Source organism: Dryobates pubescens, chromosome 9 (assembly GCF_014839835.1).
Source record: "Dryobates pubescens isolate bDryPub1 chromosome 9, bDryPub1.pri, whole genome shotgun sequence".
In the NCBI taxonomy this organism is placed as follows: domain Eukaryota; kingdom Metazoa; phylum Chordata; class Aves; order Piciformes; family Picidae; genus Dryobates; species Dryobates pubescens.
This window is the reverse complement of record NC_071620.1, coordinates 15,629,736-15,655,864: the sequence shown is the minus strand read 5'-3', so window position 1 is coordinate 15,655,864 and position 26,129 is coordinate 15,629,736. Positions and strand designations below refer to the sequence as shown.

At 43.7% G+C, this 26,129-nt stretch overlaps 1 protein-coding gene across 2 annotated transcripts in view; it reads left to right on the top strand.

Annotated features, from left to right (window-relative positions):
* The window catches only part of PIEZO2 (piezo type mechanosensitive ion channel component 2), a 338,300-nt gene that overhangs the window by 147,810 nt on the left and 164,361 nt on the right, over positions 1–26,129 (top strand). For both annotated transcript variants that reach the window (XM_054164079.1, XM_054164078.1), the window contains exon 4: positions 1,675–1,717. In XM_054164079.1, coding sequence (XP_054020054.1) covers positions 1,675–1,717 — 43 coding nt within the window. The remainder of the gene's footprint in view (positions 1–1,674; positions 1,718–26,129) is intronic.

Below are 26,129 nucleotides of genomic sequence, written 5' to 3'. Positions count from 1 at the left end.
TCTTGAGTTGTTTTCAGATTCTTTTAGATTCTAGATTTAGTTGAGGTTTTAGATTCTTATGTAGATGGGCAGTAGAATGTCCTGAATTCAAAGATGAAAAGCATTTACTAGGTCTTACTCAAATACCAAATGTGTAGCAGATTAGAGATAAACACTGTACTAAAATGTGACAGGTCCTTGATTTCTGAGTTGATATCTTTAACAGCAGGGAAAGGTAATAATGGTAAGACATACAGCTGCAAAGGTTTGTTTTCTGGCTCAGGATATCACATCACTACTTTTCCCATACTGCTTTGGACAAGTAGGACTTGGATAGTCAGTGGAAAGGATCTAATCTATGGTTTTGTTGTAGTCACTGCACAATATGCATTTAATTTTGAAATTCTCCATATTTAAATCAGACAAAGCTACTTTAATTCTACCTCTTCTGAACGCTTCTTGGAGCTTTGCTGCTTGTCTTTGAGTTTCTCTGGTGTTACTGAAAGTCACTTCCAGGCAACCTGTTTGTTCCTGATTTACATTTCTCTTTAGGTGACAGACTGCAACAGCAACAGCAGTTATTGTCACTTCTCTGATTTCATATTAAGTACAATGAAGCATTCAAAAAGAGCTGTAGTTGCATACATTGAATGCAGTCCTGCTACATTTCCCACAGAAGTGCAAGAGGGCAGAGGGCAAACTATGACCCAGCCTCATGTTCTCCTGCATATTTGCCTTGCAGCTCTTCATGACTTGAGACATTTGTGCTCTTAATAGGCTGTATTTATAATGACCACATCATGGTAGCAAGAAAGTGACTGGCAATAAGTAAAAGGGTTGGATTTGTTGATCTTAAAGGTCTTTCCCAGCCTGAATGATGCTATGATTCTACAAAAATACCAAAAGCTGAAAACTGATTGTGTAATGCTTACAGTGTGAGGGGAGTTATTTTGGAGAAAAACTAGGTAAAAGTTGTATTAGAAATACTGAGGGAAATTCTTTGAGGTGTCTGCCCATTTAGAATCATAAAATCATAGAAACAAAGAGGTATTTTGCCTGAAAGATGTCTTTGAGATCATCAAGTCGAGCCATTAACCCAAGGCTGCCAGATCACCACTAAAATGCATCCCTCAGCACCACATCTCTAAGTAGTCTGTGGGCCTAAGATGATTTTCAGAAAGAATCTTTTGTAGCCGTTTGTATGAGCACGAAGGGTTAAACAATAAAGCAGAAATAGATCTTCATGTTTCTGCTTAAAAAGAAAAGGGCTGGATTTCAGGAGGAGCTGTAAAGCTTTCAACAGGAATCAGGCAAACACTCCAGTAAAATGAAAAGCTGAAATGTGAAGAGTGCATGATGTGAGATGCCAGCTCAGCACTTTCAGGAGTCATGTACAGATCACATTGCTCTGGGAGATGAGACCACCCTTGGAATTGCAGTGAACTGTAGCAGCACCCGGCTGCTTTGCAATGTAAAGGAGCTGTATGGACTGATGCCCCTCCACACCCTGTGGTAGCTTCTCATAACAGTTCTTCACTGGGGAAAACAGATGTTATGTGCAAGTACTTCTGCAGGGGTGGAAAAATCACCTTACTATACAGATCCCAGCTGCACGAGGAGATGACAGAAGTGGGAGTGTTCATGCAATAACAATTCTTTACTGAGGGTGTTTGTTTTTGTCTCCTCTTTGTATAGGTTCAACATGGGAGAAAACATTACGGCAGATTGGTTTCGAAAGGTAAGCCACAAATTTGTTTCCTTAGCAGTGCAAAAAGAAAAGGAATTAAGAACTGCATGGGCGAGTTTACAGGGTTGTTTATTTTAGCTGATGGAACTTATCTGTGACATCAGATTTAGAGAAGAAGTTATGCAGTGGCATGCACGTGTGTGCTCAGCTTTCTCGTTTATGTCCTCTTCTCTTTCCTTAGCCATTCTGAAGCAACTTATTCACAATGTGAAACTGGCTCACAATTTTTTTTGCTGGCCACTGTATAGCATGCTAGTATTGAAAAGGTGACACACTGTTTGGACAGAAGTCTTACTTATGAATGAAAATATTGCTCTTGCTCATATTATTTTTTCCATGAAACTTCTAGCCTGTGACATATTAGTTGACAAAAGTAAATGAAGTTGAAAGAAGACCAAAGCTGGCAGAGTGCTAGTTAACATGAGAGGAAAATTCAGAATTCAGCATTCCTCAACTGCAAGAACTCCTTGCAGCCAAACTTAACCACAATATCTTCATCATACCAGAAACATATGTCTGTCTTGGCAATTAAACTAGGCCAAGTGCAATAAAGAGTGATCCGATGTTGAGATTCAGATGCCCAAGCTCATGCTTATCCTTCTACAAATGGTAAACAGAAGAATCTACCCTCCACTTGAATAAAGTTTTACTGTTTTCCCTCAGCAGAGTGGCTTGTAGTTGTACACCAATGTACTTGGGTTGCTGTTGACTGGGCAAGAAGGGGTTTCTCATGTTGCTTGAGTTCATACTGAGCATACTGCCTGGGGCATCTCTGCAAAGTTTTTGTCTAGATCACCATTTTCTAGGAGGAGGCTGCCTAGCTAACAACACTTGAAGAAATTTATTTCGAAATACCCAACTTTCTCTGGTCTCTGTCTACAAATGTGGCACCTGGCTATCTTTAAATAGCTTCCAGATCTTGGGGAGTTATACCATGGACTCGTGGTTTCTGAAAGGTGGTCATGCATGTGCTTGAAGGGTCTAAGGAGATGGTAGTGTCCTAATGACTAGTAATTCTCTTTAGAAGGTGATGGTGAAAACAGCTCTGTTATGGTCCTGTGTAAATGTGTACAGGGTCAGCCTGGTTGGCTTCTTCAGCTAAATATGTCAGATTTCTCTATTAGACATTACATTTAGAAAGACTGAAGGACAGTGCTGTTTTCAACATAGTAGACAGAGAAACACATGGAAAAGGAAAAGAATCATAGAATGCACTGGGTTGGAAGAGACCTCTGGAGTTCATCTAGTCCAAACACCCCTGCAGTGAGCAGAGACATCTGCAACAAGATGAAGTTGCTCAGAGCCCCATTAAGCCTGACCTTGAATGTCTCCAGGGGTAGAGCCTCTACCACCTTCCTAGGCAGCCTGCTCTAGTGTACCACCACCCTTATAATGAGGAACTTCTTCCTTATGTCCAAAGATCATATTTCATTTGTTTGTTGGCACAAAGCTATCTTTGTAGCTTTACAAACTGGGATTAGTTTATAAGTAAAATACTACAGAACAGTAAAAATGCTTTTCCTCCACCAAATAATATATAGAGGTCAAATTAATTTCTGTTGTAAAACTCTTCATACTGGTAGAGTCATTCCTGTAAAGACTATGGCCAAATATTTTGAAATGAAACAAACAAACAGGAGTTATTTTGTTGCCATATATTTTTATCATAACTTGAAAATCCAGACTGATACAGAATACTTTTGGAATGATCCTCATTATCAATACATGCTGGGGGAGGTGGGGATAGAAATCAGCCCTGTGGAAAAGGTCTTGGGGGTGCTGATGGATGGGAAGTGGGCCATGGGCTAACAGGGTGTGCTTGCAGCCAAGAAAGTCAATTGAATCCTCGGCTGCATCAAAATAAGCGTGTGCAGCAGATCTGCAGAGGTGATTCTGCCACTTTGCTCTGGTGAGACCTCAACTGGAGTACTGCATCCAGCTCTGTAGCCCTCTATACAGGAAGGATATGGACTTCATGGATCAGGTCCAGAGGAGGGCCAGAAAAATGATTAGGGGGCTGGAACATCTCTGCTATGAGGACAGGCTGAGGGAGCTGGGGTTCTTCAGTGTGGAGAAGGCTCAGAGTGACATAATAATAACCTTTCAGTACTTGAAGGGGACCTAAAAGAAAGATGGAGGGGGACTGTTTACAAAGGCCTGTAGTGATAGGATGAGGGTGAATGGATTGAAATTAAAGAAGACTAGATTTAGGTTGGATATTAGGAACAAGTTTTTTACCAAGAGGGTAGTGGAACACTGGAACAGGTTGCCCACAGAGGTAGTTTGGGCCCTATCCCTGGAGATATTCAAGTTCAGGCTCAACAAGGCTCTGATCTAATGCAGGATGTCCTTGCTCACTGCAGCGGGGTTGGACTAGATGACATTTGGAGGTCCCTTCCAACCCAAACTATTCTATGACTCTATTTGGTTGTTGTTTTGTTTTAATATTTCTGTACTGAAAATTTAAATTAGAACTTTTAATAAGTTTTTAAAAATAATTTTAGCAAACCTGAGATGAATTCTGCTGCTTAACCTCTAGTTTCTGTTAAACCCACATGTAGACCGCATGAGGTGCACTATTGATTGAAAGGGAAACTGTGAGCCCATTTTGATGCAGGGGCTGTGGTTCATAAATATCACCTGAAGAAGATGCAGTGCCAAATCAAGACCCAGCCCAGAAATTCTCTAAGTGTGACACCTTACTGGATGTTTTTGATTTAGAGATTGATTGTTTTTAATACCACTGCAGAAAAAGTTGGATATTAGTGAAAATTGCACCCTCTCAGTTGCTAAGTTGTATGTCATGGAAGAGCCCTTTTCAACAGGTTGTGGGTTTTTTTCTCCAATTGATTTCCTGTTAGGCATTCCATAAAGCATGGTGTCATGCAGTTCTGGAGGACATTACAGTAAAGTATTGAGTCTCTCATCACCCTATTCTTCTTTTTTAAGATCACTAAGTAGCAGCTGGTGTTGTTTGTCCCCATCAGGATGGGAATAAAAGAAAGAAGCTAGTTTTGAGGAGTTCTAGGATGAATTGCTATCTGTATTCTATGGCTTGACACTGCCAATGGGAAATGGTAGATTTTATTACTATTATTATTTTAAGCTGAGTTCTGTTTGTGGCAATTTCCAGTTTGTGAGATGTTTCAAAAGAAGAGCCCACACTAGCTGTGTCCATGCTATGTATGTACCACATGAAACAGAGAACTCTTTGTAGCATGAATTATAGCTGACAAGGAGCAAACATGTAGAATATGTATTTACCTGAGAGAAGGTGAATGTGTAGAAGAGATGATGTGCAGATGCCATTCTCCTAGTTTGAAAAGCAGAAAGGCTCTCAGATGGCACTTCTGCACCCTAAGGGATTGATTATCATCGTGGAGTAGCTTTAATTGAAGCAGCATCCATTTAGCCTGGATGGAGTGAAGACTTAAATGCACTTGGCTTTAGCCATAAACATGTTCTTCTATCAACTTTCTCAGAGAAAAACAAGAGAAAATAAGAAAAATAAAGTCCTTTAAACAGGTAGAACAATTAAGGTTTGGGTATGATGTGAATATATCAGCAATAATACGTTGCCTGACTAAAAGATCCATGAGTAACGTGAAGGTGAAGTTCAGTGTTAACTCCTTTATAACAATATTTGCTTAATAGCATATTGTGTGTGATTGTTTAAGATCATGCTTAATTTTTACTCTCATTTGATATACCCTTTCTAATGCCTTAAGGGATAGTTTCCAACGTAAACAAAGGACTGTATGTAATACTTTGATGCAAGAAGTGCGCTTAGCTTGCAGCCCCAGGTGTAGAAATCTTGGATTTCTGCAGACCTCCCAAACCTGAGGGTTCATTCAAGAGTTGAAGTACTACGTGCTTTCCCTAGTCACACTCTCTTCAGTGGACATCATTTTATGGCCACAGAAAGAGACAAGACAGTGGGCTACACCTAAGTTAGGTCTGATCCTGGACAATTCTTCTTATATTAAGTCCATCAACTCTAAGAAAAGAAGCAACAGCAGCACATTTTGCTATTTAAAGCATATTCCCTGCAAGCTGTTGGCATAGTGACACCCTGAGTCACCTGTGAAATATCAATAGCATTTAAACATGGTGCTTGAGCCAGGATGTTCTTATTTGGGAGGAAGCAAGGCTTTTAGATACACAAAGGAAAATGTCCTAAGGGGGAATATGTCTTTGTTTAAAAACTGGAAAACTCACATGAAGTAAATGTTCCTCTTAATGAGCTGTTCTAGAGTAGATTGAGGGGCAGAAGATGCAGACACTCAGTTTACACTGCAGAAAATCAAGCCCAGATAATATACAGGTAATGTCATCACTGCTTTGTTGGTTACATGATGTTTATTCTGCACTAGAGAAGTGTTTACATTGCTGTTGTCTTCATATCCTGAAAAAACAGAAGAGACACCCACAGATCTGAGTGTGAGGCTTTTATGTAAGTGTTCCTCAGGAGCTGAGGATGCTGCTTTTCAGTGTGAGAGAAATTAAAAAGGCTGGAACTTGAGTCAAGTAGCTTTATATCCAGGAAATTACTGGAGTTAAGAGCTTTGCAATTAAATGGAGTATATGTGGGTTTGATAGCTTTAAATGAAGGTCTTTGTGTTACTGAGTGTTTATTTAAGCTCATTGTAATGTGCTCTGGCTAGTAATCACCTTTGTCCAAGATGAACTTGACTGCCATCCCTGACTTGCATTTTCTGTGGAGCATTTTGCAGAAATGTGTAGAATTCTAGGGGGGTGGGGGTGTTGGAGGCTAACTTGTGTAATAATGACTTACAGGAACATGGTTTAAAATGCTGACCCTCTGTGATACCTGCGTGTCAAGCAAAATCATAGAATCATAGAATGGTCTGGGCTGGAAAGGACCTCCAAAGGTCATCTAGTCCAACCCCCTCTGCAGTCAGCAGGGACATTGTCAACTAGATCAGGCTGCCCAGAGCTCTGTCAAGCCTCACCTTGAATATCTCCAGGAATGGGGTCCCAACCACCTCCCTGGGCAACCTGTTCCAGTGTTCCACCACCCTCATAGTAAAGAACCTTGTTCCTTACATCCAATCTAAATCTACCCTTCTCTAGTTTGAAGCCATTGTCCCTTGTCCTATGATCAGAGGTGTTTGTAAACAGTCTCTTTCCATGCTTCTTGTAGCCACCCTTCAGGTACTGGAAGGTCATTGTTAGGTCTTCCCAGAGCCGCCTTTTTGTTGTTAGTTTGAAATTACATTTTTACATATGCAAAAGTATGTAACTTCTGCTCTGTGTGATGCTAACATGCAGACAGTGCATGTGCAGCATCCCTGATCCTGGCTAAAGTTATCCAGAGGGTGACCAATAGGAAAAGCTGCTCCTGTTAGTAGAGTGCTGTATATTGACTTCTGGTCTGCTTCTGCTCTTGTTCAAAATCCTTTTGCTGTCTTGTATAATCACAGAATGGTTTGGGTTAGAAGAGACCTTTAAAGATCACTTAGTCCATGCTTCCTGCAGTCTACAGAGACATCTTCACCTAGATTGGGTTTCTCAGAATCCCAAGCAACCTGACCTGGAATGTTTCCAGGGATGAAGCATCTGCCACCTCTCTAGGCAACCTGGGCCAGTATTTCACTACCCTCAGTGCAAAACATTTTTTCCTTTCTTCTGTCTCGTCTAAATCTCCTGTATTTTAGTTTAAAACCATCCCTCCTTATCCTCTCACAGCAGGCCCTAATAAAAATTCTGATCCCATCTTTATGATCAGACCCTTTAAGTACTGAAAGGCCACAAGGTGGTCTCCCCTGAGCCTTCTCTTCTCCAGGCAGAACAGTCCCAACTCTCTCAGGCTGTCCTCACAGCAGAGGGGTTCCAGCCCCCTAATAATTTTTGTGGTCCTTCTCTGAACCTACTCAACAAGTTCCTGTGTTTCCTGTGATGAGGACTCCAGAGCTGGACACAGTATTCCAGGTGGGGTCTCAGCAGAATGGATTAGAGGGGAAGAGTCACTTCCCTTGAAGGAGGAAATTCGCTGTTTCTGAGGAGTGTAATAGTTTGGGATTGGTAGCTCTCTCACCACAAGGAAAGGATGTGGGTGCAGGGAAAGGAATAAGACCATCAAGGAAAGAGAAGACCAAAAGATTGCTATGTCAAGGCTAGACCCCAGATAAGAAGATTGGCTCATGTTAAACTGCATTCCAGGTCTTCTGTGTATTTCTGTAACTGCTTCAACTCTTCTGATCATAAGGTGATAAGGAGGACAATCTGCACTGGTTTTGTCTGACGCAGTATCAACACCACAGCCCCATGCAGGGAGACACAACTTTCCCGGCAGACACCAGGAGCAAGTAAGCTGTCATCGCTGAGAGATGCACTGTTGTTCTTATGCTGGTCTCTGAAAGCAGACGGATGTCTGCTTTTGCAGCTGCTCCACACATGCCCCTGCTCAACCCAGCCAAAAATACTGTGTATATCTTCCCTACCACTTGCAGAGACTGGGAACTCAATTTCCGAAACCACTCCTGATGTGCGGTGAGCGCTGGAATCCAGGCTCATCAGAAGCACTTCACGAGCACCTCCTTCCAGGTCTAGCTTGCTAATTAGAAGCCTATTGATGATGTGTTTTCTCTCCATCCCCCATGCTCAAATAGCTTGGAATATTTGATTGGTGCTTGGCCAGAGTTTCTCTGGGTGACATGTAAAGAATAAACAGAAAGAAGAGAATACCACTGGATTCTATAAATATTTATTATGCATAATTCTGGCTTGGAAATCCAAGAACCATATGGTTTTCTATAGTGATATCCTCCACTCCTCCCCATACTCTTCAGTAATTGAGTAAGAAGAATAAATACATGTTTGAAATACAAAGTCTTCTCTTGATACCATAGAATCATAGAATCATTTTGATTGGAAGAGACCTTTAAGATCAAGCCCAGCCAGTAACCTAGCATCGCCAAGTCTACCACTAACCGACAACCCTCAGTACGTCTACATGGCTTTTAAATCCCTTCAGGGAGGGTGACTCCACCACTTCCCTGGACTGCCTGTTCCAGGGCTTGACAACCCTTTCACGAAGGAATTTTTCCTAATGTCCATCTTGGAGTGAAGGGCCCAAAACTGAACGCAGTATGAGGTGAGGAATGGCTGTGGGAACTGGGGTCATTTAGCCTGAAGAAAAGGAGTTTCAGGGTAGACCTTGCTCTGTACAGCTCCCAAGTGACAGGACAAGAGGAAATGGCCTCAGGTTGTGCCAAGGAATGTTCAGGTTGGGTATTGGGTAAAATTTCTTCACAGAAAGGGTTATCAGGCATTGGAACAAGCTGCCCCGAGAGGTGATGGAATCACCACCTCTGAAGGTATTTGAAAGACACGCAGATGTGCTTAGAGATGTGGTTTAGTGGTAGCAGCTTGGCAGTAGTGGTAGAATTGTGAGTTCTAGGCGAGCAGTTGGACTTGATCTCAAAGGTTTCTTCCAGCCTCAGTAATTGCATGATTCTATGATTTTATGAGTACAGGGGACAGTTGCTTCCCTAGTTCTGCTGACCACACTATTGCAGTTAGTTTTATTCACTATTTGTGTCCTTCATCTGCAAGTCTGTAATCCTTTTCTGAAGGAGCAATGGATCTTGAGTGAGGGGGCCTCCCATACATGCACTTGTCGTCAGGTAAAGGGCATCAGAGAGAGGGTGCCATGTCCTGGGAAGACAGGGAGACTGAAGCTGCTTTAATTTAATTTTCAAAGCTTCCCTCATTTTGTAACTTGCTGGTGGCCAGGACTGTGGTATTTGTGTATGTGTGTGCAGAAGCTTTCGTGTTGTTTGCAGTGTGGGAAATAGGGAAGAAATGTGTTTTCAGTTTCATTTGTTATATACTGCATGCCTGAGGTTCTATCTTAAATTAAGTTTTCTTTGCTGCTCTGACAAAAAAAGAAAAAGAAAAAGGCACTTTGAAATAAAAGTCTGAATTGCAGAGAAAACCAGAATAAAAATTGGATTATATATGCAAAGAATAAAAACATTGTTTAAAAAGAAGAAAACTGAAGGATATTTTCCCCCCTAATACTGTCTCGGCTGAAATCTTCCAGTTGCTTTGAAATACTGAAGTAGGAACACATAAAATATAGTTTTAAACTTTGTGGATTTTATTCCAATGTCCACTTTTACTCCAGTGTTGCTGAAAACAGTATGTGGTCAGTCCGGTAACTGTAAGTAAAGCTTTTTCTGGCGGCCTGGTAACAAACAGCACCCTGCACTGAAAGTGCCAGGGTAGCCTGTGAAGTAACCAAATCCAGTTGCTCCTACCAAGAAGGAAATAGTTTCACAAAACCCACCCTTGCCCCCACAACAAGCATAATCTGAAATGAGATCAAACTACTAAGTCCCCTGTTGTGGACTATTACCCCATTTACCACTTGTGTTTCTTGGTTCTCTATGAATTTCTACTTTTTGCTCCAGCCCTGGGCTGTATCCATAGAGCTGGGCAGCCATCCCCATTTCAGGGTGGTTTGGTTGCTGGCATGGAAAGCCCTCCAGGGAGGCTCCCTCTCTCCTAAAAATTACTTTTTGCTGTGTTTGGTTTATTGTTTTTCTCCATCAGTGTAGGGAGGTTTGTACCAGCACTTTGTGTCAGGTGAGCAAGTACCCTACTCTCCAGAGGCAAATACAGCATCTGTCATCATTAACTCTTGAAGCTCCTGCTTGGAACTCAATCACAGAATAGCTGGGACTGGAAAGAAGTTCTGAAGAACCTTCTGCTTATTTGTAAAATTAATTATATTCTGGTATTTGCCCTGCAGAAAGTAATCTGAAGGTGCTGGTTAGCAGCAGCTGATTAGAAGCCAGAAATATGCCCTGAAAGCCAAGAGGGAAAACTTCATGCTCGGATGCATCAAATACAGCATGACCAGCCAAAAGAGGGGATTATTCTGTTATGTTCAGCGCGGTATTGCCTCACCTGGAGCAGTGTGCAGTTCTGGGCCCCAAGATGTAAGAAGGATGTGAAGGTCCTTGAATGCTTCCAGAGGAAGACAACAAAGGTCATGACAGGGCTGGAGTGTCCTTTGTGGAGCAGCTGAGGATTTTGAGCTTGTCTGGTTTGGAGAAAAGCTGGCTGAGGGGTGACTTCATTGCTCTCTGCAGATTCCTGAGGAAGAAGTGTGGAGAGGGAGACGATGAGCTGTTTTCCCTGGGTCCAGTGACAGGGCACGTGGAAATGATTCAAAGCTGCATCCATCAGGAAGGTTAGACTGGACATTAGGAAGCATTTCTTTACCAGGAGGGGTGTCAAACACTGGAACAGGCTTCCTGGAGAGGCTGTCAATGTTTAAGAGACATTTGGACAATGCCCTTTAACAACATGCTTTAGGGTTTGGTCAGCCCTGAACCTGTGAGGCAGTTGGACGAGATGATCATTGTAGGTCACTTCCAACTATCCTATTCTTTATTTTTCCTGTCTATATTTTTCTAGTTTATATTTTTCCTAGTCTATGTTTGATTTTTCTAGTCCAGACGTCTTTCTAGTCTATATTTCTTTCTAGTCTGGATTTTATTCCACTCTATATTTTCCCCTGGTCTAGACTTTTGTTTTGGCTTTTGTTTGTTTGAGGTTTTGGTGGTTTGTTTTAGTTGGGTTTTGGATTTTTTTATCTGTTTTTGTTTTGTTGTTGGTTTTCTAGTCTAATTTTTTTTCTGTTGTAGATTAATTTTTTTTCCATAGTCAAGATTTGTTTTTTCTCCTAATCTACATTTTTCTGTTCTTTACCTATGGTCCTTTCAGCATCCTTTTTAATCATACGCTAACTTTTAAACTTAAACTAGTTATAAGAAAAGGGTTTTTTGTGGCCAATATAATTTGCATTAAATTATGCAGTATTCTACCTTGTGCAAGATAAACACCTTTCTTCTTAATTATGGCATGGAATATCTTCTAATATATTACTAGTTGTGGTTTGGTAGCCTTTTTGCTGCACAACTATGTGACAGTAAAGAGAAATTCCCCACGTGAGACTACTTTAGAAAAACATTTCAGGAGATGATCACTATATGTCTAAAAACAATTAGATAAGCAATTCCTTACTTACTTACTGGATTTTATCAAAGCTGTCCTTACTAAAAACAAAACAAAAAGATAAAATTATCATTAGTTATGTACACATTCACTGAAAGAACTTCATTTGTTTTGAGCAGTTTTAAGAGCTCTTTTTTTTCTTTAGGTTTTAATCCCCCCTTTTTCTGTTTATGCAGCTATCTTAATGGTAGCATAAATTATCTCTACCTAAAATAATTACATGAAGTATGGCTGTTCTCTGGAGTACATCGCTGTAATATGCCAAGAAAGGAATTTCCTCTGGGGTGATAGCAGCTGCTTTGACACCTTCATTTTAAACAACACTGAAAGCGGCCATGTGAATTTGCTAGGTGTCCAAACACATGTGCACACACACACACACACACACACAGACACACTCACACATACTCCTTAATTATATAAGCAAATAAGTGGACTTCAAGGGTATATCTCATGAGTGTAAACACTATGAGACCAAGGCAAAAAAAAATTCATTGCCAGTGGCATAAATAAGCTAGATTTTAAAGAAAGTAATGGATTCTCTAGAATTTAGAAAATTCCAAATTCTCTCACTTAGAGAGACTTCAGATATTAAAAAGCCAAGGTGGACATCACACGAGGTAGTGCAGAGGAAAATCATGTTGTTTGTTATACAAGTACAGTTTTGTATTCATTGAATTTTAATCCTCTGGCTAAAGGTATGAGAAGCCACATAACTTATGGAAAGCATGGCAGTGCTCTTCTGTTCAGCCTCCTGTGCACCCACCAAAAGATCTGGTGTGCAAGCATCCTGGAGGCAGTGCTCTTGCAGGTAATGAGTCACTTAATTGTGTGACGTGCCTATGGTAGATCTCAGATTCAACTGTATGTAGATGAGAAACACATCAGTGTTATTAACTACAAAGTGCTTTATGACTAAGCAGGTTCCCCAGTTCCCTTTCCCTTTCTTTTCCCACAAAAGATATACTTTTGCTGAAGAAAATCTTGCCTCTCTCCTGTGCTTCCAATTATGCCTTACTCTGACCTAATAACCATTTTACAACATTAACCATTCTTCCTTCATGCATTAAATTTTAAATGGGGAAGACTACTGGGGAGAAATCCCTGTAAAACATCTCTTGAGCTGAACTGGAGTTAAGGATTACAGAAACCACACCCTGGGGAGCTTACCTTTTACATGGCTTCATGTTGTAGCTTTCATACCTGGTGTATCTTTTGTTCTTTAGGAAAAGTCAGCTTTGAGATATACCCCACTTGGAGAAGACATTCAGACCAATCTGAAACTTATTTATTGGTGTGGCTGCAGGTTGCTTACATGCCTCACAGTGTTTCTATGTAAAGAGCAAAGGTGTATTTAGAAGCCAAGCTAAATACCTCCATAAAGTTACTTTCCAGTACTTCCTACCCTGTGGATAGCTTTTGGGAAATGGAATCATTTAATAGCCCAGGAAAAATTATGAGTTAATAGGGCCTTGCCCCATGCTTTCAGTCTTAAAAGTAGCTTTATGAGTAATTTGGATCAAAACAGAAATTAACATTTTACATCTTAGCAACTTTGTAATTCTGCCTGTTAAATTAAGGACAGAACTCACACAGAGAAGGCAGTTCAGTGGTAGGAGGAAGTGTTGGGTCTTTAGTATGGAAAAAGAAATTCATAATTTTAAGGCCAGCGAAAATTTTGATTTCCAGACAGAATGTCAGGACCTACAATTTCTGACAACTTAGCCAATCATTTATAGGTGGTTTGGGAAATGTGAATATTTTCCATGTGCTTTTATTTTTCCTGCTTATAAAGAGGTGTTTGGTATCAGATACACTCAGATAAGATACCAAAGATATGTATGTTTCACTTTGGAATATTGTGTCCAGTTCTGAGCCTCTCAGTCCAGGAAGGACCTCAGGAAACTGCTTGAAAAAGTCCAGCACAGAGCCATAAAGATGCTGTAGGAAGTGGAACATCTTCCTTGTGAGGAAAGGCTGAGGGAGCTGGGGCTCTTTAGCTTGGAGAAGAGACTGAGAGGTGACCTCATTCATGTTTCTAAGGATGTGAAGGATGAATGTCAGGAGGACAGAGCCAGGTTCTTCTCAGTGATGTCCCATAATAGGTCAGGCAAGGCAATGAGTGCAAGCTGGAGCACAGGAGGGTCCACATGAACATAAGGAAAAACTTTTTCACTGTGAGGGTGACAGAGCACTGGTACAGGCTGCTCAGAGAGGTTGTGGAGTCTCCTTCTGTGAAGACATTCAAAACCTTCCTGGATACATTCCTGTGTATCACCCATCACCTATCATAGGTGATGCTGTTTTGGCAGGGGGGTTGGACTGGATGATCTTTTGAGGTCCCTTCCAACCCCTAACATTCAGTGATTCTGTGATAGGTAATATTGTTTAGTAAGAAATAAACAAAAATTGTCTTTTTCATTGCTACCTCGATTACTTCTTTTACAAATAGAATTATATGCTCCCTGAATTATTTTCACAGCTTTTCTGCTGCTGTCAAAGCGACAAATACATGAATAAAATTTAGATGCCAAAAATAATCAGGAGTAGCTTCAAAGTGGAGTGATTTAAAATGAATGTTTTTTTTCTCCCCACCCCCTCTTTTTTTTTTTTTTTTAACCTGTGAGATTGAAGTTATATCACATTTCACAGCTTTTCTTAATAGCTGTGAGGAGTGAAAATGAATCTGTGTGTTCTCTGCAAGGAAAAGTTGGTGATTGTCTGTCATGTGGATGCAGAATGTGAAACATTAGGAAAACATAGGAACCCCAATAAAGCTTTGGCAGCTATCAAGGTAATGTTTTAGCTGTGAAAGACCATTTCATGTTGTTAGTCATGCAACTACATCTCACAGAATCATGGTAGGGGTTGGAAGGGACTTCTGGAGATCACCTAGTCCAATCCCCCTGCTAAAGCAGGTTAATCCAGAGCAGGTTGCTCAGGATCGCAGTGTCCTGATGGGTTTGGAATCTCTTCAGGGAAGAAGACTCCACAGCATCTTGGGTCAGCCTGTTCCTGTGCTTCATCATCCTCAAAAGAAAAGAAAACAAATCTTTAAGTTTTGATGGAATCTTGTGTATTCCAATTTGTGCCCACTGGCCATTGTACTGTAGCTAGGACCACTGAAAAGTGTCTGACCCCATCCTCTTGACCCTTTCCTTATAGATATTGCTTAGCATTGAGAAAACCTCCTCTTGGTCTTCTCCAGGCTAAACAGCCCCAGGTCTCTCAGTCTTTCCTTCTCAGAGAGATGCTTCAGTTTGCTCAGCATCTTTGTAGCCTCCCCTGGACACTCTCTTTTTGACTGGGGAGCCTGGAACTGGACCCAGTACTTCAGATGTGGCCTCACTAGGACAGAGTAGGTGGAGAGGAGAACCTCTCCTGACCTGCTGGCCACGTTTTCTTAATGCACCCCAAGATGGCTTTGGCCTTCTTGGCCACAAGGGCACATTGCTCTCTCCTGGTAAACTTGTGCATCAGCACTTTGAGCTCCTCTGAGCAGAGCTGCTTTCCAGTCTTGAAAGGGGAATGGTTTGAAGCTCCCTTGTCTCCATTCTGCTGGCCTGATTTCTGCACTGTGTGAATGAATCGAGTAACTGTTAAACACCTCACTGTGTACACTGCAGACAACCCAGCTACCTGGCTGGAAGCAGTGGTAGAGTTTCTATTTTTATTCCAGATTGCTGTACATGGCAGAATATCTATCTTCTTCTGTCTCTGTCAGTACTTCTTCCCTCCTACTGTCACTGTAGTGCCATAAAATCTTGTTCTTCTACTTCAGCATGTAAGAAAAACTGCTTTGATTACTTTTTATTTATTTGCCGTCTTCTTGTACCTTAAGTATATCTGTGTCTTTGCCATCAGACTGCATCCCCCTGCTATGTGAGGACACTGACAAGTGACTGCACAACCCAAAGATTCATTGCTGTAGCAGATGCAGCTGTGAATTAATAGCCTCTTCACCTGTAACTTTTAACTGAAAAAAACTCATCAGTGAAGAGAATAAAGAACCAAACCCAAGGATAAGTGGTATAAAGAGGGACATCAATATAAAGCCTGATAGAATTCAAAGGTGAAAGAATACATTTGTGGATTCTGTAATAATATTCTTTCACATTCATTTCATATTTTTCTTGAGCTAATCATGTTTTTTTGTAGAACCATAAAGGTTGTAAAAGACCTCTAAGGTCATCAAGTCCAACTGTCAACTCAGCACCACCATGCCCATTAAACCATGTCCCAGTTGAGTCCAGCTATCCAACTAGCAGCTCCACGCCCATTAAACCATGTTCCAGAGTGCCATGTTTGCATGGTTTTGTAACTCTTGCAGGGATGGTGACTCCACCACCTCTCTTGCAGGGATGGTGACTCCACCACCTCCCTGGGCAGCCCATTCCAAGGCTTAAAGTAATGACTCGATTTTTTAGAAGTAAAAACACTGATTAGCTCCATAGCTACAGCATGCTTATTGTGATACACTAGCTGCAACAACCTTGTTGCACAAGTCCTACAATACCTTTGAGCTGTGGTCCAATACTCCTCTTCTTGGTAGCTCTGGAAATGCTCAGAGTGAGTAGAGAACTAAGAGAAATAAAATCAAGTGCATAAAAGCCTTTTCTATATGCAAATAATGAAAAGGTTAAAAAAAAGCAGCTGAATGAACAGAACCTTTTGGTACATTTAGTATTGGAAAAGAAGGTTATTATTAAATGCTTTGGGCAAATGCTGAGCTAATATGGAAGTGTAAACTGGTGAATAATTAATCAGAAAAAAACAACCATAGAGGACATGAGTTTGCTGTCTTTATTTTTGTGTTGAAAATTTAATCTAACCCTGGAAGAAAGCTCCACAGTAGAGGAGGGTTTTTGCCATTTTTCTGGCCTGAGTGAATGTTCTGTACTGACTCTTCCAAGCAGTCAGTAAATATTCTTTTCCATATACATATGATGAGAAAAATGGAGTGGAGGTTAATACTCCCAGGTCCCTGGGGACTTACGTGGTCTCTGCACACTGTCAGAAGGCAAAGGAATATCTACTGTTATTGTGAAATCTGGGTGAATTATGGGAATTTACCAAGAAGCCAAGATTTCCCTTCATGGGCTACCATTCAGAGGAGAAAAAGACATGTGGGAGGAAAGAAGAGATGGAGGACTTGATACTCACATCTGCTCCAGTTCAGTGCTGCTAGAAATCAGATCAGTCTGCCTCCATATTTCATTTCCTTCTGTAATCTTGACCAATAATTTATAATTGGTATCAGCTGATGGTCTGGCTCCCTCTTTCCATGGCAAAATGAGGGAGCAAAGAACTTTATCCCCCTACTCTTTACTGTCCAAGAGATGACAAAACTTTGAAAGACAAAGATCTCTATTAATATTTAATGAAGTCTCTGAAACATCCTCCTAGTCAGTCTCTTTTCATTATTCCTGGCATGCCTTGGGATTTTTGGGAAACACAACTTGAAGAATCCAGCTGAGTTGAGGTGCAGCTTTGTTAATGGCAGGCAGCATCACTATGATTTATCTGGTGTATCAGCTTTCTTCAAGTCTGTATCTTAGGTGAAGGTGCTTGGAGAGCAGTTCCAGGGTGTGAAGTAGCATATTGCTACCACATCTCTTTGCAAAATTGTATTAACAGAGCAGAACCTGGGCTCAAGTTGCTCCTTCAGTCCCATCTCTGCTCTAGAATTCACTCTGGCAGTGATGCAGTGTGTGTGTTTCTCGGTCCAAACCTTTAAGAAGATTGTCAAGGTTCTTAAATGTGCCCAGAGGAGGACAACAAAGCAGGTAACAGGGCTGGAATGAATGTCCTGTGAAGAGCAGCTGAGGACTTTGGGTTGGCCTGGTTCAGAGGCTGAAGAGTTACCTCAATGCTATGTCCAGTTTTCTGAGGAGGAGATATGGAGTGGGAGATGCTGAGCTCTTCTCCCTGGGATCCAGTAACAGGATATGTGGAAATGCATCCATCAGGGGAGATTTACCTGGAGATCAAGAAGTATTTCTTCACTGAGAGTGTGGTCAAATACTGGAACAGGCTTCCTGGAGAGGTGGTTGATGTCCCAAGGCTGTCAATGTTTAAGAGACATTTGGAAAATGCCCTTGACGTACTTTAAGTTTTGGTCACCCCTGAAGTGGTAAGGCAGTTGGACTAGATGATCATAGTAGATCACTTCCAACTGAATTGTTCTCCCTTCTCTTGTCTTTCTGTCTCCTCTCCTCTCCGACCCTCTCCTCTCCTCTCCTCTCCTCTCCTCTCCTCTCCTCTCCTCTCCTCTCCTCTCCTCTCCTCTCCTCTCCTCTCCTCTCCTCTCCTCTCCTCTCCTCTCCTCTCCTCTCCTCTCCTCTCCTCTCCTCTCCGACCCTCTCCTCTCCGACCCTCTCCTCTCCGACCCTCTCCTCTCCTCTCCGACCCTCTCCTCTCCTCTCCGACCCTCTCCTCTCCGACCCTCTCCTCTCCGACCCTCTCCTCTCCTCTCCTCTCCTCTCCTCTCCGACCCTCTCCTCTCCTCTCCTCTCCTCTCCTCTCCTCTCCTCTCCGACCCTCTCCTCTCCTCTCCGACCCTCTCCGACCCTCTCCTCTCCGACCCTCTCCTCTCTGACCCTCTCCTCTCCTCTCCGACCCTCTCCTCTCCTCTCCTCTCTGACCCTCTCCTCTCCTCTCCTCTCCTCTCCTCTCCTCTCCTCTCCTCTCCTCTCCTCTCCTCTCCTCTCCTCTCCTCTCCGACCCTCTCCGACCCTCTCCGACCCTCTCCTCTCCGACCCTCTCCTCTCCGACCCTCTCCTCTCCTCTCCTCTCCTCTCCGACCCTCTCCTCTCCTCTCCTCTCCTCTCCTCTCCTCTCCTCTCCGACCCTCTCCTCTCCTCTCCGACCCTCTCCGACCCTCTCCTCTCCGACCCTCTCCTCTCTGACCCTCTCCTCTCCTCTCCGACCCTCTCCTCTCCTCTCCTCTCTGACCCTCTCCTCTCCTCTCCTCTCCTCTCCTCTCCTCTCCTCTCCTCTCCTCTCCTCTCCTCTCCTCTCCTCTCCGACCCTCTCCGACCCTCTCCTCTCCGACCCTCTCCGACCCTCTCCGACCCTCTCCTCTCCGACCCTCTCCTCTCTGACCCTCTCCTCTCCTCTCCGACCCTCTCCTCTCCTCTCCTCTCTGACCCTCTCCTCTCCGACCCTCTCCTCTCCGACCCTCTCCTCTCCTCTCCGACCCTCTCCTCTCCGACCCTCTCCTCTCCTCTCCTCTCCTCTCCTCTCCTCTCCTCTCCTCTCCTCTCCTCTCCGACCCTCTCCGACCCTCTCCGACCCTCTCCTCTCCGACCCTCTCCTCTCTGACCCTCTCCTCTCCGACCCTCTCCGACCCTCTCCTCTCCGACCCTCTCCTCTCTGACCCTCTCCTCTCCGACCCTCTCCTCTCCTCTCCTCTCTGACCCTCTCCTCTCCGACCCTCTCCTCTCCGACCCTCTCCTCTCCTCTCCTCTCCTCTCCGACCCTCTCCGACCCTCTCCTCTCCGACCCTCTCCTCTCTGACCCTCTCCTCTCCTCTCTGACCCTCTCCTCTCCTCTCCTCTCTGACCCTCTCCTCTCCGACCCTCTCCTCTCCTCTCCGACCCTCTCCTCTCCGACCCTCTCCTCTCCTCTCCGACCCTCTCCTCTCCTCTCCGACCCTCTCCTCTCCTCTCCGACCCTCTCCTCTCCGACCCTCTCCTCTCCTCTCCGACCCTCTCCCCTCCTCTCTTCTCCAAACCTCTCTGAACTGAACCTCTCCGAACCTTTCCCCTCTGAATCTCCCCAAACCTCTCCGAACCTCTCTGAACTGCTCTTCTCCTCTTCGACCCTCTCCCCGCCTCTCTTTTCCAAACCTCTCTGAACTGAACCTCTCTGAACGGAACCTCTGACAGCGATTTTTAAGAGGGAGCTGTGGAAGGGGGTCATTCTATCTAGCAAATATTTTCATCCTTATACTTCTCTGCCAACCTGTTATACTGGCTCTCTATTTGTGGTAGGAGAGTTCACATATCCATGGTGGCAGCTTTTAGTAATTTTTAATGTGACACTAGTGGCTAAAAAAAACCCTAAAATACTTACTAATATTCATAGATGGGCCTGAGATAAAAACAAGGATAGGAATAAGAGATTGTGAGGCACAGGGGTATAAATCAAATAGGTAAATGTGCTTCCTTCTAACAGCTGCACCACACGTACTGTCAGCAACTCAATGAGATTAAAGAGGATTGAAGCTTGAAGTTGAATGGGGATTTTTTAGTAACTTAATGAAAAAAAAATACATCAAAAGCTGGAAACTGGGTGGTTGTTACTCCATGCCATGACTAACAACATGCTACAGTAGTCTGCTTTGCAAGAGGAGCAACCTTATGTGCTTAGATACCTCCAAACTGTACCTGCATTTCTCTGCATTCAGATAACTGCATCATTTCCAAGTAGAACTTTCGCACCTTTGAGGCATGCTATCGCATCCTGTTGATCTGATGGTCTGGGCTGCCTCAGCAATGGCATAAGGTCCTCACAGGAGCTGTGTGCATTCAGGAGGACTCTTATTTATCCACTGTGTTAGGTTTTTAGGTTGCTCATTTCCTGCCACCCTTTGTGCTTGTTTTCTTTTCAGCTAGCTTTTCTCATGCCATTTAACCTAGGGATTCAAAGGAAGCAAACATCTGATAGAAGCTATTTTATGGCCTGCGTCGTTCGAGCACTTGAGTTGTGAGACTGTTGTCAGTGTTTTGCTTGGCACAGCCCAGCCTCCTGCAGCACAGTGGTAGTTGGGAGCAATACAGTGGTAAACCCACCAGCAGCAGAATGTGAGCCAGTTTTTGTCTTAATCTGGAGGGCAATCAGCAATGCAATTAGTATCCAAAAATGCTCTGGGAGAGCTTGGCTTTGTGTTTGATTTTGGGGTTGTTTGATTTTGTTCATGAATGTATTGCATGAACTCTCCAGTCTGGCACATGAAATACAAGGAGCATGCTTAGGGATGTGGGTTAGTGGTGAACCTGGCAGAGCTGGTTTAATGGTTGGACTTGATGATCCTAAAGATCTCCCCCAGCTGAAACTATTCCACAATTATGTGAAGCTGCTGGCTGGTGAAGGACTTTGGCAGCAGGGGTCTGACCAACTGCTGGGTATGCTGGCAAAGGGCACCCAGCTTGCAGGTAAAAGCAGAAGCACTAGAATTCAGCTCCTTTTTAAATCTGAGCAATCCTGTCCTTTTGAATGCTTAGCCAAGAGTCTCCCATGTTGGCAAAACAGAACCACAGTTGCTTCCCGCACCTGAGAGAGGTCTTTGGTGACCTCATAGCCCAGCCATTGAGAATCGTTTTTGTTGTTCATAGAATTGTTTTTGTTGGAAGAGACTAAAAGATCATCAAGACAAAACTTAACCCAGTGCTGTCAGGCCACTACTAAACCATGTCCTTCAACACCATCACATCTGTATGGAAGATAATGACAGGGACCGGGAGGAAGAACTGCCCATCATAAGTGAAGATCAGGTTCATGATCACCTGAAGAACCTGAAAGTGTTCAAGTCCATGGGACCTGACGGGATACACCCATGGGCACCGAGAGAGCTGGCAGATGAGGTTGCTAAAGCCCTCTCTATTATATTCCAAAAGTCATGGCAGTCTGGGGAAGTCCCCACTGACTGGAAAAGGGGAAACATTACTCCCAGTTTCAAAAAGGGTAAGAAGGAAGAACCAGGGAACTCGAGGCCGGTCAGTCTCACCTCTGTGCCTGGAAAGATCATGGAGCAGATCCTCCTGGAGGCACTACTGACACAGAAGAATAGTGAAGAGATGATTTGGTACAGTCAGCATGGCTTCACCAAGGGGAAATCCTGCCTGACAAACCTGGTGGCCTTCTATGAACAGGTCACAATGTTAATAGATGAGGGGTGAGCAACTAATGTCATTTACCTGGACCTGAGCCAAGCCTTCAACACTATCCCGCACCACATCCTGGTCTCCAAACTGGTGACACATGGGTTTGATGGGTGGACCACTAGATGGCTAAAGAACTGGCTTGATGGCCACACCTAAAGAGTGGCTGTCAATGGGTCCATGTCCCAGTGGAGGCCAGTGACAAGTGGAGGCCCTCAGGGATCAGTCCTGGGACCAGTCTTGTTCAACATCTTTGTCGGTGCCATGGACAGTGGCATTGAGTGCACCCTCAGCAGGTTTGCTGATGACACCAAGCTGTGTGGTGCAGCAGACATGCTGGAGGGAAGGCATGCCATCCAGAGGGACCTTGACAGACTGGAGAGGTGGGCACAAGCCAACCTCATGAGGTTCAACAAGACCAAATGCAGGGTACTGCATCTGGGTCGAGGCAATCTCAGGCACAAATCCAGGCTGGGCAGTGACTGGCTGGAAAGCAGCCCTGAGGAGAGAGACTTGGGGGTGCTGGTGGACAAGAAGCTCAACATGAGCTCTCAGTGTGCACTTTTAGCCCAGAAGGCCAATCAGATCCTGGGCTGCATCAAGAGAAGTGTGGCCAGCAGGTCAAGGGAGGTGATTCTCCCCCTCTGCTCAGCTCTGGTGACACCCCACCTGGAGTACTGCGTCCAGTTCTGGAGCCACTATTACAAGAGGGATATGGACGTGCTGGAACATGTCCAGAGAAGGGCCACAAGGATGATCAGAGGGCTGGAGCACCTCTCCTATGAGGACAGACTGAAAGAGTTGGGGCTGTTCAGTTTGGAGAAGAGAAGGCTCCAAGGTGACCATTCTACAATCTATGATCTAATTGAGGGTCTTTCTGAATGGCCCCATCCCTGCAAATACTTGTTGTGTTATGGCTAAGATATAGCACTTGGTTAATTTTGAATCAGGTATGGGGCAAGAGAGGTGGAGAAGTCCACCATTCACAATGGGTACTTGAGCTCAACCTGTCATTTCCCAGTGGCTGTGTGCCTTTCCTGTGCATTGAGGGTAATCTGGCTTCATAAAATGACATTGATTTACTGTGTTCCTCACTGTAATTGGGGGAAATACTATTCCCTCCTCATCTGCAGCTGACTGGTAAGTCTAGACGTGTCTTTTACTTTTTGTGATTATGTTATATGCTGGTGGTAGTATGAAATAAATAGCAGTTTTGAAATGGTGATCTGTTCACGTTCCAACCAGTAAAAGCTGCAGAGAGAGGGGGCAGATCTGGTTTGAAGTAATTGCTGCATGTCAGCCTGCTTTAGTCCTTTCAGCACTTTCCTTTAGTCAGGAATGTTGTGGAACACATGGATGTCTGTATGCCTTCTTATAAACACTGTGCTGTCAGTCACCATGCATTTATGAGCACTAGGGACAGATTTAAGTGCTCATTTTGCAGTGATCAGTAAACGCTGGATTAGTACTTTAGTCACAGGATCACAGAAACATTCAGGCTGGAAAAGACCCTCGGGATGACCAAGTCCAACCGATAACCCTACTCTGCAAGGTTCACCCTTGAACTGTAGCCCCAAGCACCACATCTAAATGTCCTTTAAACACATCCAGGGTTGGTGACTCAACCACCTCCCTGGGCATCCTGTTTCTATGTCTGACCACTCTTGCCATGAAAACGTTTTTCCTTATGTCCAGCCTAAACATACCCAGTCACAGCTTGAGGCCGTTCCCTCTTGTTCTGTTGCTAATTACCTGTGAGAAGAGACCAAGAGAGTCAAACCCTGATACAATGTGCATGTGAGAGAAGGGCCATCCCAAAGGGACCTGGACAAACATGAGAAGTGGGCCCATGTGAATATCAAGAGGGTCAACAAGGCCAAGTGCAAGGTTCTACAGCTGGGTCATGGCAATCCCTGGTGTCAATACAGGCTGAGAGATTAAGACATTGAGAACAGCCCTGTAGAGAAGGATTTGTGAGTGCCAGTGGGTGAAAAGCTAGACATGAGCCAGCAGTATGTGCTCACAGCACAGAAGCTAACTGTGTCGTGCATGGGCAGCAGGTGGAGGGAGGGAATTATGCCCTTTTGCTTTGCTCTGCTGAGACCCCACCTGCAGTACTGCATCCAGCCTTGGAGTCCTTGTCACAGGAGAGGAATAGACCTGTTGGAGCAGGTCAGAGTAGGCCACATAAATGGTCAGAGGGCTGGAGCCCCTCTGCTGTGTAGACAAGCTGAGAGAGTCAGGGTTGTTCAGCCAAGAGAAGAGAAGACTCCAGGGAGACCTTCTTGTGGATTTTCGGTACTTAAAGGGGCTGAGAACAGACTTTTTTAAGCAGGGCCTGTTGTGACAGGACAAGGGGTGATGCTTTTAAACTAAAGAAGGAGAGATTTAGATTAGATAGAAGGAAGATACCTGTTGCACTGAGGGTAGTGAAACACTGGCCAGGTTGCCCAGAGTGGTGGTAGAAGCCCCATCCCAGGAAACCTTCATTCAAGGTCAGACTGGATGGGGCTCAGATCAGATGTCTCTGCTTCATGCAGGGATTTTGGACTAGATGACCTTTAAAGGTCCCTAATAACTCAAAACATTCTATGATTGTATAATACTTGTAATGAAAAGCCTCTTTGCAGATTTCAGGGCAAAATGCACCTACAGCTGCCATTTCTGTGTCTCTTCTGTTCAGCCTGGCTCTGCCTCCATCTGGAATCACATTCCCTGAAATAATTTCTGATGTGGATGGGGTCATCCTTTCCACAGCACTGAGGAGGCTGACAAACACTACACCACGAGTGTGGGAGTATGCTTGCGTCCTCTTGGCTGCCCAGCATCAGTCCTGCTCCACTTTTGGAGCTGCAGGGTGTGGGCAAAGTGATCTGGGTGTTGGACTGTCACGAGTCTGGCAGCCACACAGCTGAGTGCTTTGCATGAGAGCTGCTAAATCTCAGCTAAATTATATGTCTTCTGCAAGCTGGGAAAGCTGGAATTCACCCTTTATTGGAAGATCAATGAACACCAAGACATAGTGGGTGCTTTAAGAAAGAAAACTTGGCATTAACCAGCATTTTACATATTGCATGTATCCATAATTTCTTAATGGTGAATGTTTTGTGCAAGCAACAAGGCACCAAAAAACTTGGCACCCTGCATTTAGTTTCAAATAGCTGCTCTCCCTCTTCCCTCTCTCTGCAGAACAGTATTTGGAAAGCTGCTTGGTTATTATGTGGTTAAGCACTTTTGCAATACAGAGAATGTTCTTCATCTCAAGGTTTCTGTCCTGAGAAAGCAAAGTGTGCTTTTGGGTTGTGAGTCCACGCAGACACAGTTTGTCAGCAGTGACTAAGATTTTGCAAACACTTCAGCAGCCCTACAAACTGGTATGCTGGGTAGGTCAGTGCAAGCTAAATGTTTTTAGAAGTAGTTTTCCCCGTGTCTTTTGTTTCCCTCTTCCTCTCACTCTTTTTCTTTGCATGACCAAATTTCTCTCAAAAGTGCAGCTTGAGGTGTTTTGGGTAAAATACTGCATAAACTGAAAGGACAGTCACACTAAGTGCAGGATTAAGAGTGATCGTTCATAGCCCTGTGGTTGTTGATATTCATAGACTCGTTAAGGTTGGAAAAGACCTCTAAGATCCCAATTAATATGTCTGAGTTTGTATTTTAGCATACTTAATTTACTTTCATTTTGTGGGTGAACATGAGATAAGGAAAGGACTTAGAATCATAGAATGGTTTGGGTTGGAAAAGACCTTTAACAACACCAAGCCCGCCCAGCAACGTAACACCACCATGGCCATTAAACCATGCCCCAAAGTGTCATGTCCACATGTTTCTTGAATGCATGATGCTTAGTTTGAAATCAAACAGAGCTAAAAAGTAAAGTAATTGCATTCAGATCAAATCGTCCTTACCAGTGCAGGCAGCTCTACCAGCTCAGCAACTTGCAAACTTTACTCATGGCAGAGGTTAGCCCTGAGGGTCACATCAATGTTACTATCATCATATCTAACTTGCCCTTTAAGCCAAGTCATTCCAGCATGAATATAGAGTGTGATTGTCCTATGTCCCCTGCAGTGCTGCTCGGGGCTCACACCAGGTCTGCAGTCATCAGACCTAGATAAATTAATGTGTGTGCAAGTAAATACAGAGGCAGATATTTAAAAGATGCTGAGGTGCAGTGCTGTGGGACATGGCTTAGCACTAGACTTGGGAGATTCTGATTGTACTTGATGATCCTGAAGATCTTTTCCAGTTGAAACAACTCAATGATTCTGTAATTTCATCCTTCGTTCCAACTGAAAGAGGACAAGAGGTACCCTCAAAGTTTCCACTATTTTTGGATCACAGAGAGGATACTGGTGATAAACCAATGAATCATTCCCAGTATGTGTGTTACTGCCAGTCCATGTTTCCAGAGGACAGTGCTTATGATTCGTGGGTCTGATTTGCCTCCAGTCCAAGTGGTTGTAGTT